General features: G+C 44.7%; 1 protein-coding gene and 1 pseudogene across 2 annotated transcripts in view; one reads left to right on the top strand and one right to left on the bottom strand.

Moving 5' to 3' along the window:
• Window positions 1-4,567: 4,567 nt before the first annotated feature.
• Shpk (sedoheptulokinase) overlaps window positions 4,568-13,751 on the bottom strand; it is a 31,334-nt gene continuing 22,150 nt past the window's right edge. Inside the window, exon 7 of the mRNA XM_013013463.1 lies at window positions 4,568-5,509. Coding sequence (XP_012868917.1) covers window positions 5,097-5,509 — 413 coding nt within the window. The 3' untranslated portion in view covers window positions 4,568-5,096. The remainder of the gene's footprint in view (window positions 5,510-13,751) is intronic.
• Window positions 12,871-13,329, top strand: LOC105983523 (annotated as a pseudogene). The gene has a single exon (XR_001174945.1). The product of XR_001174945.1 is annotated as a nuclear transport factor 2 pseudogene (transcript).

Genomic DNA, 13,751 nt, shown 5'->3' with positions numbered 1-13,751 from the left:
TTCTTTTTGCTTATGTGGTGCTGAGGAATCGAACCCAGGGCCTCAGGCATGCAAGGCAAGCGCTCTACCACTGAGCCAACTTCCCAGCCCCCATCTGTTCATATATTTTTATAAGAAAACTATGTGGCCCTTGAGATCACTGGAGCCATCAGTCCTCAGAGTCAGAAGCTCCACATATATACCCGCACAAGCTCTCCATAAATTCTTTAGCCCCTCTTACTGGGTGCCTATTTTGGAGCATACCTCTAGGGTCCAATCAGCTCACTGTTTACATTCTAGTTTTCTAGAGGCAATGGACTGTGATGTGATGGCCAGGGTCTTGCATGCATGACTGCCAAAGGCCATGATGATATGATGTCTAGAGGAATGTATACAGGACTGCTCAAGGCTGTGGTAAGGGATACAGAAATTCTAGGAGGGAGGGTTGCGCCTCCCTTGATTGCCTAGCCAGGCTCTTTTTTCTCTCAGTTTTCATCTTTTTCTGGTTAATTGAAGTTAAGAATCTGCCTGGGCTGACATCAGACCTCAACCATCCTATCTCAGCTTCCTGAGTAGCTAGTATTAGAGGTATGAGCCTCACCCTTTTTGCTTTTATTACTTTTCAGGTAAAGCCTTGTTTTTTCTCAGCCAGCCTCAAGCCACCATCCTTGTACCTATGCCTCCCACATAGCTAAGGATCATAGGCATAGTCCACATTTAACTTGCTGTTGGTTAAGATAGTCTCCCAATCTCTGCCTCTGATTGGCCACTGTGCCCAACCTGTCAATCATATTCAAATGCTCACGTCTGGGTGGGTATTTTTCTAAGCTCCTGACCAATGGGGATCAGAGGCAGTGTAGAAAAGCTCAACTGCTTGTTGGGCCAAAACAGATATGGCAGATGCTAAAGCCAAAAAGGTCACCAAAGACCACAGCTTTCCCTTTAAGTGCTATGACCAGAGTGCAACTCAATTAAGCTGAGTTCTTGATCTTAAGTAGATGTACAAAGGGGTTTCAATATGTCAGTTTATCAAATTTCCATGTCCATAAAAGCTTGATTACTAACACTAGGGATCAACAGTGTGACATCTCAGGGGAGCCTGGCAGGCATGAGCAGAGTCAACCTCGGCCTGAGAGAACACTTAGGGGACTGTACAAGTGCTGTTATCTGCTCAAGGACTGCTCTACACCTCCCAACTTGGCTTGATAAATTTCGTACTAAGGCTTTAACTTCCTTTTATGTTTTGCTTCTCAGATTTTAAATGGCTTAAAGGGGGTCCCAAATCCAGGTATCAGTAAAACTGGAGGATAACCATTTCCCATTTTCATTTCACCTATTCATGAGTGTTAGCAAGTACCCATGTCAGTGTGAAAAACTAACTCATGGGGAAGACACCAGGAGGAGATGGAGCTGGCCATCCTAGCTAAGGGAAGCAGAAATCTGGAGCCCTGTCTACAAAGCTGTGTCTCAGGCAGAGACCAGGAACAAGAGGGAGGAGGGCAGCCACAGGGTTGGGATGGGTAGTGAATGGATAAGGACTTAAAAGGCCCAGCTGGGCCAAATGCCAGCCATATGAACCTGCCTGGCAGCCGTACCTCTGAGGCTTCCTTATCCATAAAGCAGGCAAAAGCACCTGCCCTGCTTGCTTCACAGGGCTTTTCTGGGGATTAATAAGGATAGTGGGTGTGAAAGCACTCTGGGATCTGGTAAAGTCCCAGGCAGGCAGGAAGGATTATTGTTCTCAGAACATCTGTTGACTTCTGAGCTATATCCGGCCATTAGCTGGAGGTTGTGACTAATTGTTTTTTAATGAAAAAAAAACAATATTTGCTTAATGTCTCATGAAGTCAGTCAAGCAAGTATTTCTATAATGAGAATATCTTGCTGTCACACACTTGTCCTGGCCATCTATTCTTGGCTGAGATGAGAGGTCAGGTGAGACCCTTGCCTCGAGCAATGATACAATAGGGTGAATAAGAGTAAGCCCTAAGAGTACCCACAATAGATGAAGGAGGAGGGCAGCTGCACAGACCTACTGACACCAGGCAGAGTGGGGCACATGCATCAGACCAGGTGTTGAGTACCAGCAACAAGGGCTGATTCAAGGTGCAAGACTTCAGCTGCAGCTGAAATCCAATGTCTTATGCTACCAAACAGACTCCTGTGTCAGGTAGAACACCTTTAGGCAGGGCTGGTGACCAGGTAGATAATTCTGCTATGTGAAGAGGATGTTCAAACACAAGAAGCAGCCTATGTGGTAAGGAAATGGAAAAGAGAACAGTTAACAGGGACCTTGTCCTCAAGGAACTTTCAGTCCACTTGAAAACAAAAACAGAGAATAGAAAAGCCACATCAACACTATTTGGATACAGTCTAAAGTCAAAGACAGGTATGTGGCAGGGGAAGGGACAAGCTGGAAACCTCTGACCAGGAAAGGCTAGGTTGCACTTGTCTTCCTAGGCCATTTTATAGCATCCTCTATTAGGCTTCTGCACCCCATAACACCAGCCTCATTCCTAATTTCAGGAGCCATGCAAACCACTCAGCCTGGCAGCCAAGACCCTCAGAGTCTGGCCAACACTTATAACCTCAGCCCCTATGACCTCTTTCATTTGCTCTCTGACTCAGTTACTCCAGACAATGTGCCCCACCCTAGGCATGCCAACACATTCACTCAGCCTAGCCCCTCTACCTAGAATGCCAGAAACTAGCTCTAAGGGTTGACTCCTAACATCGCACCCTCAGATAAATTTTGTGTGTCAGTTTCCCCATCTGTGAAATGGAGATAACAATACTTACCTCCTAGGATTCTTGTAAAGATCAAATGAGTTCGAATCAGTAGAGTTTAGGTTAGTTCTCACTATACAAAAATGTACTTAAAAACATGCAGTCACTAGATGGAGACTCTCCAAGGTTTGGTTAGATATTACCTGTGAAGAATCAATTCATTCCTCCTGGGAATGTGGGTGACTGTTTTCTGAGTGTTCCTGGCTCAGCAGGAACATGCTGCCCATGTTGACATCCCTGTAGGGCCAAGAGCATCCTAAAGTCTTTCTGTGGTTTGAAGGGCCAGTCTTGCAATGCTGTCACAAAAGGGTCACTATCACAGCATCTATTCTCCAATTCCCAAAGGACCCCAGGTTCTGGCAGGCCTAGATTTGAAGCACTCAACACCCATGATTTTGGGAAGCAGTCAGGTTGTCTCTATAAACATTTAACCAGCCAGGGGGAGAGGGGGAGTGTGGGGAGATATGGGAAGGGATAGGAAGGGGAAACAAAGGAGGCAACAATGCTTGATACGAAATGTACTCATTACCTTGCCCATGTAATTGTAACCCCTCTGTATGGCATTTTCACAATTAAAAAAATTTTTAACCAGTTATGATTGCCAGAAATCCTTAAATTTGCCTAGGGATTCTGGTTATATTTCAGATACTGAATAAAGCTCTTTTTTTTCCAGATTCTAACCCTTTTAATAAAACATACACCTGTCTGCTCTGGGAAGGGTACATGCTATAGCCCAGCAACAGAGCCTGGATGGCAGGCTAGCATGGTGGTATGGACCCTTGTGGGCTGTTCTGTGGAAAAGCCTGATCCAAGTGCTCACCACAAGTAGGTGCAGGTCACCCGGGCAGTAGAATCAGATCTCTCTCATCAAGGAAGTCCTCAGGAAGAAAAAAAGACAGAGGGACCTCAAATAGCCTTGTCTGTCTGAGGACAGACAACCTCTCCGACCTCAGGAAGGCAGGCTCAGGGTGCTGCTCTGAACAGAAGTCCTAATAGTCTAGCCTGTGCAGCATGATGCAGGACCTCTCCCCTTTCCAGACCATGTGTTTGCTCTACCACAGGGCCAATCCTTGCCAAATTCAAACATGTCAACTAAGGATCTCTTGCACATGTGCTTGGCACCATTGGGAGATAGTAAGCAGAGCATAGCTCTCAGGGCTCATTTTCTCTGGCCTGAAGTCACAAACTACTCATTGCTTCTGCCAGTGAGGTGAAAGGAAGTTATTGACGTGAATACCATGAGAGTTACCCACATGCCCAGGAGGAGAAGCAATTTATTCTCCATGCAAGTGAGGCCTCACAGAATGAGGCTTGGGGATAAGCTCAGGGTTCTCTCTGATTAACATGGTTACCTTGTAATGTCAGGGACAAAAACACTACTAAAATTTCAGGAAAAGGATCCTGCTAGTATCTTGTCAACTTCTTTGGAGTAATATCCAGAATGGTGCTGTCCACAGAGCTTCAGTCCCCTTTGTTGGTCAGGCCATCTGTCCATTCTTCCCTGGGATGTGTTTTAACACAGTTGTTGGTGGCATTTGGGGCAGCCTCAGAGAAGCATGCTTTCCTGGAGGTGAGTGTACATGGCAAGAAGACTGGCACAGGCCTCTCCTGCTTCATCTGAGCCAGTCTCATTCATTGTGCTTGGGTCAGCCACTTCCTGGCTAACTTAGGGATAGCAAGAGTCAGAAAGGGGTCTCAGCCACTTGGTACCATCTAGTAGAAAATGACTTTTCTAACAAATTTGTGCCTCATGTGTCTAAACCATTTCAAAAGCTGGATGAAAATAAAAAAACAAGTCGTCTTTGCTTAATTGGAGCCACCAGACTCAGATTTATTTTCTATATCCAGGTGAATCACAGATAAGGCTGCTAACCAGGAAAGATGTGCTCTCCTTTTCCCCCTCCCACACACATATTTATATTTGTAACCAGCTTCAGATGGCTCTTTGGAAGGCACTAGTTTGTGAACTGGTTGATGGCTCCCAACTTCATGATTAGAGTGTGCACTAACAGGGCAAGGAATCTTTTGTCTACCAAGGGCTATTTGGATATTTATAAGATCACTTATGGGCCATACAAAATTAACAATACAAGCCAGGGGTAGTATATGTGCCTGTCTTGTCATGTTCCCAAATAATTCTAAGGGCATTATACAATGCACAAGCCAGATTGCCCGCTTCCCCCCACCCTCCCCCAGCCCCGCTTCTCCAAACATCAGTTCTCTGAAATCAAGTACATTTTAAAAGCTGCCTAGTAAAAGGCTGGCTCACGGCTCATGTCAGGAATGTTAACTAGGAAAAACATAGCCTTCCTTAAGCCCAAGTGTAGGGACTAAGACTCCTTCTGGCCGAAGTTTCTCCGGAGCACTACCAGAGCTGCCCCCACCGCAGCATCCACATCCTGCCCAAAGGACACGGGAAGGGGGATGGCGCGCTGCACCTCCTGCTTCAGCACCTCGTTTCGGGACAGTGCACTGCCACTCCCCAGTACTCGCTTCACACCCCACTCCTTGAGCTGCTGGAAGGGGAGCATGGAGTGAAGGTTTTGAACAATGCCTCTGCACAGGGCCCGGGTCACATGTCCCAAAGAGAGGTCAGAGGAGGAGATTCTAGTCACAGAGGCCAACTGGTCCGGCAGGTGCCGCTCTCCCAACACTGTTGGGGTTATAGTTAGGCAGGTATCTTTCTGCTGTGCAGCTGCCTGGATCATATGCGAATACACAGAAGATTCTTCTACCTCCAAACCTGTTAAAAACAGGGAAGATCTGTGTGAGCTCCTGCAGCTCCTGGATGAAGGATGAGACTGTTTAGAGGGCCCACCAAGCAGAGAGAAATCTACTGCTTTTCCTCACACTGTAGCCAGAAGCTTCCAGGTTCAGAGACTCACAAAGTCTTCCCTATGCCCCATCCAGCTTCTCACTTGCAGCCCCAGCCTCAAATATCTACAGGCAGATGTCTCATCATGTTGCAATGAGACTTGACCCTAGAATGAGCACTGAACTATCACACAGATGTAAGACTGCAGGTCCCCATGGAGTCAAATGCACACAATGGTTAATAAGCATTATCAAAGCTGGTATTGAAGCCATTAGCAGTGCCACACCAATCCCAGGATCCCAGGCATATCACAGTCTGGGCCTCACTGATTATGTTCATGGGACACCTGAGCCTGACAGAGAAGTGATATGTTGGCAGCAAATGCTGATTTTCCAGCAGAGTCCTGGTCAGATTTTCTTCTTCTACATTATGTTAGCTCTGAATTCTACAAAGTTTAAAAATATTAAATGGAAAATATTAAATGGAAACTTTTGTACAACTACTTAAAGGTAGTAACATAATAATAAAGATTTAAATAACAAAGGTAATAAATGAAAGAGATTGCTTCAATATACTTTGACCTTACAATCATTTTGAAGGCTAGGATGTCACTTGGTGGTAGAGTGCTTCCTGAGAATGCACAGGGTTCCAATTTCTAGCATAGAAAAGAAAGAAGGAAGAGGAAGGAGAAGAAGGAAGAGAACAGAGAAAAACAGGGAAAGAAGAAAGAGAAGGATAAAGAAAAGGAGAAGAGAAGAAGGAAGAGGAAGGAGGAAATTGGTTTGCCATCAAATGAGGAAAACTAACCGGGCTTTGATACAAAGAAAACTGTCCTAATATAACCACTTTGGAAAACAGTCTGGAGATACCTCAGAAAGCTAAATATAGACCTCCCCAATGACCCAGCCATACCACTCCTAGGCATCTACACTGAGCAACAGGAACCAGTATACAAAGACACATGCACCTTCATGTTTATTACAGCACTGTTCACAATAGCCAAGATTTGGAAACAACCCAGATGCCCCACTACTGATGAGTGGATCCAAAAATTGTTGTACCTATAGACAATGGAATATTATGCAGCCATTAGAAAAGACAAAATAATGGCATTTGCAGGGAAATGGATGGAACCAGAGCAGATTACTTTGAGCGAAGTAAGCCAAGAACAAAGAGACAAATGGTCTCCCTGATATGTGGATGCTAAAGCCAAAATACAAGAAGATATGGAAAACAAGACTCAAGAACCAAAGGACAGCCACCCATTCTGTCATATCATTGCTAAATGACTCCATGTTCTGGACTATATATATATGGTAGATATATGCATGGAACAGAGGGAAGCCAGGAGGAGGAACAGAATTAAGAGGGAACAGCTCACACTAAGCAAAAGGAAAGAAATGTAAACATCACCTGGTGTGGAAAAAATAACTTGTAATGTCAAAGCTCATAGAATTACAAACTGTATAGAGCATGATAATGACAATTTGCATTGTGAAAATCAAAGTGTATTTGTGACTCTAAGTATCACTATTCCACAATACTGTGAAATAGGTGAAATTTATGTAATCACCCAATTTCAATTAAAGAAAAAAAGTGAGAGAAGGGATGGGTTAAGAGAGATGGGTGAATAGCTAAGATCTGGAACCAACCCAGATGACCCTCAGTAGATGAATGGATCAAGAAAATGTGGTATATATACACAATGGAATTCTATGCCTCCTCAGAAAGAATGACATTGCCCCATTTGTTAGGAAATGGAAAGACTTGAAAAAAATTATATTAAGTGAAGTAAGCCAGGCCCAAAGAAACATAGGCCCCATGGTTTCCGTTATTTGCAATATCTAGTATATGTATGAGTCAAGCGGAAAAGGTCAGATAATGTGATGTTAGGAAAATGAACCCTTAGATATGTATTTTAATGTTTTTTTCTTTCATGCATGTGTTTCTAACGCATTTATAAGATTATTTCTTTGTTGCTTTGTATGTCCCTCCCCCACAGTATAACCCCTGCTTTCACTATATTTGATGTCAGTATAACTTGTGGAGGAGATGGGGAAAAACAAGTCGTTTAAGGATACAGGCGGACCTGTTCCACAATGAGAAGTACAAGTTGTCATGTCCATAACGAGCTTTACAATGTCAGTGCGGGGGGGAGGGGGGAGGATTGGGACTGGGGGGGGAGGGAGGAGGCTGGGAAGGGATGTGAAGGATAAACAAAGGAGGAGGCTGCAATGCTTGGTAAGAAATGTACGCATTATCCTGCCCATGTAATTGTAACCCCTCTGTACAGTATGTTCACAAATAAAATAAAATAAATTAAAAAAAGAGAGAGATGGGTGACAATGTTGTCAGACACTTTGTACTCATATACTGTTTTGTAGAATGTAAACTTCTTTGTACAACTACTTGAAGATAATTAAAAAATTAAAAAAAGAAAACTGCCCACACCAGGGCCCTATACTAGAGAGGCATACTGCAATCTCCTGAGCTTTAATAGCACTGTAATCCCCATCCCCATCTGGGTTTCAGGAGGTTTTAACCCTCCCACTTGATTCTGAAATGCATCCAGATTAGAGAGCCACTCACCTAACCTAACCTTAGTGTGAACAAATCACTTATTAGGTCCCTTATGAAGCTTCTGACTCAGTTCCCAGTAGGGAACACGAATGCTCTTCTTCTGTTATCAGTTCCCAGAGGAAGTGGACACTGGTGCTGTTCCCTGCCAGAGCAGCACTTAGCTACATGCACAGATGTCAGGATCACCTGAAAAACATTCATGAAATACCAATCTCAGGTTCCACTCATCCCTGAGTTAAATAGCCAATATCTCTGCAGATGGATCCAGAATGTCAATATTGTTGTTGTTTTAGTTATCTATAAGCAATGTACAAAGGGGTTTTAATTAAACAAGTCAGTTTATGCATACAGCTTATCTTGATAAGTGCCAATATTATTTTTTATATCCCACAGTTATTTCCAGTGTGTGGCCAATGCTGAGAATCTTTAACTGAGGGCCATATAGTAACATTTCAATACTATACAAACTCAACTTTATATACTCAGAAATGAAGAAGCAGATATATATAATTTTCTGTGTCCGTCGTGGTGTTGGAACTCTGGACCTGAGTCCCTCAGCTCTTCAGCTCAAGGTGAGTGCTCTACTACTTGAGCCACAGTGCCACTTCTAGTTTTTTGGTGGTTTATTAAAGATAAGAATCTCATGGGGGAAGTGGCGCTATAGCTCAAGTGGTAGAGCGCTCGCCTTGAGCTGAAGAGCTGAGGGACAGCACCCAGGGCCAGAGTTCAAGCCCCATGATGGACAAAAAAAAAAAAAAAGAATCTCATGGAGCTTTTCTAGCTCTTTTCTCCCTCTTTCCCAACTCTCTCTCCCCCAGCTCTCTCTTTCACAGCTCTCCCAGCTCTTTCCCAGGCCTTTCCCCACCACGTGGAGGACCAAGATGGCCTGGTGCCAGCTGGAACGATGAATAAACCTACCCCTTACCTGAATACCACGTGCATGCTGCTGTTCTTACTCGGCTACCTCTTTTTAAAAACCTAAATGGTGCCGTGACTCAGATAAAGGGCTTAAAGTCAGGATAGGTGGGATTCCTCTGGGTTTTTTTTCCTCTTTTTTCTTTTTTGTTTGTTCTTCCCTTTTTGCTCTGAGGAATACCCACAGTTCTGACAGCCTTTTGCGAACCCACCTGTCTGCTGCGGACACAGCGCATCAATACCATTGCTGGCCTTCACATCCATGTGCACACCACTTCTCTTCTCTGGTGAGTGAAACTACTCTCTACGGCTTTCTGTCACTCAATCTCTGTCCAGACGTGGTGCCACGCCAGAGAGCTCCTACGGCCTTTAGTTGAAAGGCCGGTCACCTCTGAAGCCGAAGACACTTGGCTTTGGGGGCTTGGCCATTTCTCTCTAGAGAGCTCTGGGGGAAGTGGGGAAGCCGCTTCTGCCTGGTCACCTCTCCTTCACTCACCAGACTGACTCTCCTACTCATTTAATGGGTGCTGCGAATCACGCCTGAGCCGTGAAACCCCTTTGAAATGCCTTGTGCGCTCCCTGGAAAGCCAGAGAGCCTAATTTTATGCCATCCTCAGATGTACACAGTTTTTGCTACTGCAATGGTAAATGGTGAGAAGTCTGTTTAATTTCAGGCTCCCTTTGCTCTCTCTCTCTCTGCCATTCATGTCCAACTTTCTATCCTTTTTTCTACAACTTTTTGGCTTGTGCCTTGAAGAGTGCGACGCAGGCTGGGTCCCGGGGACCCTCCTCTAGGTTCCCTCTCAAAGGCTAGCCAATCTAGGCTTGATCTACTTGTTCAGGGTTTCTTTGCATTTTTTCAGAAATTCGCCATCTTGAGTTTGCCATCTTGGCCACATGGTGGTTAAAGGTTTGGCCCCATCTGACCCTTAACCTTCCACCAAGTTTACTACTCCATGTATTCTAAGGTGCCTTGCTAACAAGTTGCTCTTTTCACAGGCCCTGGTAACTGAGGCCCAACTATCTGATGTGCTTTGTTAGCAAAGATGTCTAAACATTGATGTCAAAATTTTAGGTTTTGAGTTTTGCCTTTTTTGTTTTGTGTTCTGTATTCTACTGACTACATGGTTCTAAAATACTGGACATATCTGTGCTAAAATTCTTATCACATCTAATGAGTTTTGTCATTTCAGAATATTTGTTGGCAATTTTTGATAAGGACCAGGTAAGCTCTACTTATTCTATTTGATCTCCTTGTTACTTTAATTGGAAATAATAAAGGGCTTTTGTAGCAAAGATTGCAGTTCAAAGCCATCCCAGGCTGAAAAATCCCTAAGACTCCATCTCCCAACTAACCTGCAAAGAGCCAGGCTGGAAGCATGACTCAAGACTCTTACCTCTAACCAGCCAAACACTGGAAGTGCTATTGTAACTCAACGTGGTAGAGCACTAGCCTTGAGCAGAAGTGCTCAGGGACAATGCCCAGGCCTTGAGTTCAAACCTCTTTGACTGCCAACTGGGACTAGCCATCCCAGCAACAAACACCTAAACTTAGCCAGTCTGGGGAACAAGGGACCATGGAGAGGAGTAAGAGGAGATGATGTCACATCAGCTACTTTGTGCCTGCCCTTTCAAAATTAACCAGAGCCGGGAGGTCAGTAGAAGTAAGAAGCCTGCCCATCCAATGTCTATACCTGTCTACCTATTAACTGGACAGGAATTTATCACCTGACTTCTCTACTTAGTCGCCAGATGTCAGAAGTAGCTAGGGACATTTCTACCAACATTTTCAGCCCCAAGTCCTTCCTCTTGCCATTTATTTGCTCTCTAGTATTTTTTTTTCCAGCCCCTCAATGCTCATGAGACTTCTCCAGACTTCATCTAAGGACTCACGCCACCAAGGGACAGCTGCTGCTCACTGCCTTTTACCCCTATTGTTGACACCCCTTGTCAGCAAGAAGTAGCCAGAGAGAATCCGCGCCCTATTTCATGATTATTAAAAGGCTGGAATGTAAGGTCCGCTCCTGGATGGCGAGCAGACTCCACTCTCGCAGCAAAGTCTCTACCCAGTACCTGCGTTACCTAGGCAACTGGGACACCTGGAAGAGGTCACATCTGCATCTGCTGAGGTCACATCTGAATTTGATGTGGCCACACCTTTCTCCACCCATACCCTAGATAAGGCCTAGCCCAGGCCCAGACGCCCTTTCTCTGCTCTTTTCTAGCTCTTCTCTAGCTCTTCTCTTTTCTAGCTATTTTCTCTCTTTTCTAGCTCTTTTCTCCCTCTTTCCCAGCTCTCCCAGTTCTCTTTCCCAGGCCTTGGCCCACACCACGTGGAGGACCAAGATGGCCTGGTGCCAGCCGGAAGGATGAATAAATCTACCCTTTATCTGGAAAAAAAAAGAATCTCATGGACTTTTCTTCCCCAGGCTGGCTTTGAACCGTGATCCTCAGATCTCAGCCTCCTTAGTAGCTAGGATTATAAGCATGAGCTACTGGTACCTGGTTAGTTTTATATTATAAACAACCAGTCAAACTTTGATCAGCAGGACTCCTGGTTAAAGATGACAGGATACATATAAAATGTATCATCTCCTCTAGGAATTCTACAAAATTGAAATTTTCTGGTTTTTGGTTTTCCCCCTTTGTGGTACTTAGGTGGAGCCCAGATTGGAACATGCTTAGCATGCTACATCTACTAAGCTACACTCTCAAAACCAATATTTTTCTTTTTCTCCTGTTTTTGGCTTTGTCTTGACATAGGGTCTCACTCTGTAGCCCAGGCTACCCTCATATTTGCAATTCTCCAGCCTTCAAAGTGCTGGGATTACAGGCAGATGCCATTACTTCCAACAAAAAAGTGTCTTTTTTTGTCAGTGGGCTTGAACTCAGGGCCTGGGCACTGTCCCTGAGCTTCTTTTGCTGAAGGCTAGCACTCTACCACTTTGAGCCACAGTGCCATTTCCTGTTTTCTGGTGGTTAGCTGGAGATAAGAGTCTCATGGATATTCCCACCCAGGCTGGCTTCAAACCACAATCCTCAGATTTCAGCCTCTTCAGTAGCTAGGATTATAGGTATGAGCCATTAGTGCCTGACTCTTTTTTATGACAAAAAACATGGACATAAGGAATGAGAGATTATGATTCATATTTGGAAGACTTGCAAACAGAGTAAAAGCTGACATTTCCAGCCCAGCTGAGGAAACACCATCTATGTGTGAGGCTACAGCAGAAAGTGCTGACAAAAAACAATTCTTCCCTCTTCCATAAGGATTGGAGCTTAGGAGACATGGTATGTTTCAAAAGGCAGAAATACAACAGAGCTAGAGCCAAAACTCCATGAGCTCTTCTCCACACAATTGGCCAATGCATCCCACTTGCCCCAACTTGGGAGGCCCGCATGCCAGAAAATTCTCAGCCCACATTTGCAGAGCATACAAAGGTCCAGCCCTGGCACTGGCTCCAGGTCTTCTACTGGCCTCTTTATTTCCCTCTCCCCAAGAGGGGACATGACCATATATATGGCTCCAGGAACACAGAACCAAGTGCTTCACAGCCCTTCGTTTGATGCCTGGGACTGCGTCAGCCAGTGACTTTTAGATCTAATGAGACCAGCAATCTCCTTGCCAGACACTGCTCTAGTTAAAACCCAGTCCTCAAAACAAAGACTAGAGTTTCTACAAAGCATATAAAGAAGTTATATGTCAGCACTAAAACTAGGGTGGAAATGGTGGGATTATGTTACTCTATAATCTTCCTGTACTGTTGGGTTTTAAAAAATCATGTAGCCAGACCGCGCTGGGTTGCCGCCGCCGCTGCCGCCATCGTGCCAGCCCCTCAGGTCTCAGCGAGGCGGGGTGACGCTCCAGGATGGGAGACAAGCCAATTTGGGAGCAGATTGGATCCAGCTTCATTCAACATTACTACCAGTTATTTGATAATGACAGAACCCAACTAGGCGCAATTTATATTGATGCATCATGCCTTACATGGGAAGGACAGCAGTTCCAGGGGAAAGCTGCCATTGTGGAGAAGTTGTCTAGCCGTCTGTTCCAGAAAATCCAGCACAGTATCACGGCACAGGATCATCAGCCCACGCCAGATAGCTGTATCATCAGTATGGTTGTGGGACAGCTCAAGGCTGATGAAGACCCTATCATGGGGTTCCACCAGATGTTTCTATTAAAGAACATCAATGATGCTTGGGTTTGCACCAATGACATGTTCAGGCTTGCCCTGCACAATTTTGGCTGAACCTCCTCCTGACCACTTACTCATGCTGTTTCCTCCTCCCTCCTTTTTCTGACACTATCACACTCCTCCAGATGCTCCAAATATCATACACAAACAAGCAGGGCCGAGGTGGGAGTAGGTGCAGTGCTCTATCCCCCCACCAAGGTGTTGTGCATGATGTTTGGATGTTAGATTAGTTGCATCTGACAGGAGACGTTTGTGTTGTACCAGCGCATGCCTTGGAAAGACTTAAGTAATGCAAAAGGTTGTCTTTTTTTTTTTTTTAATCTACTGACAAGATGCTCTAGTAACCCAAAGAAGTGAAGGAGAAAGCAGCTGCCTCACCGCCCAGATACTGATTTGTTCAGATGTTTCAATTGCCTCATGATACAATAAAACCACAAAAATTTTCTTAACAAAAAAAAAAAAAATCATGTAGCCAA

This window comes from Dipodomys ordii, unplaced genomic scaffold (assembly GCF_000151885.1).
Source record: "Dipodomys ordii isolate 6190 unplaced genomic scaffold, Dord_2.0 Scaffold19, whole genome shotgun sequence".
NCBI lineage: Eukaryota > Metazoa > Chordata > Mammalia > Rodentia > Heteromyidae > Dipodomys > Dipodomys ordii.
The sequence above is the reverse complement of the archived record's forward strand: the minus strand, read 5'-3'. Positions and strand labels throughout refer to the sequence as shown.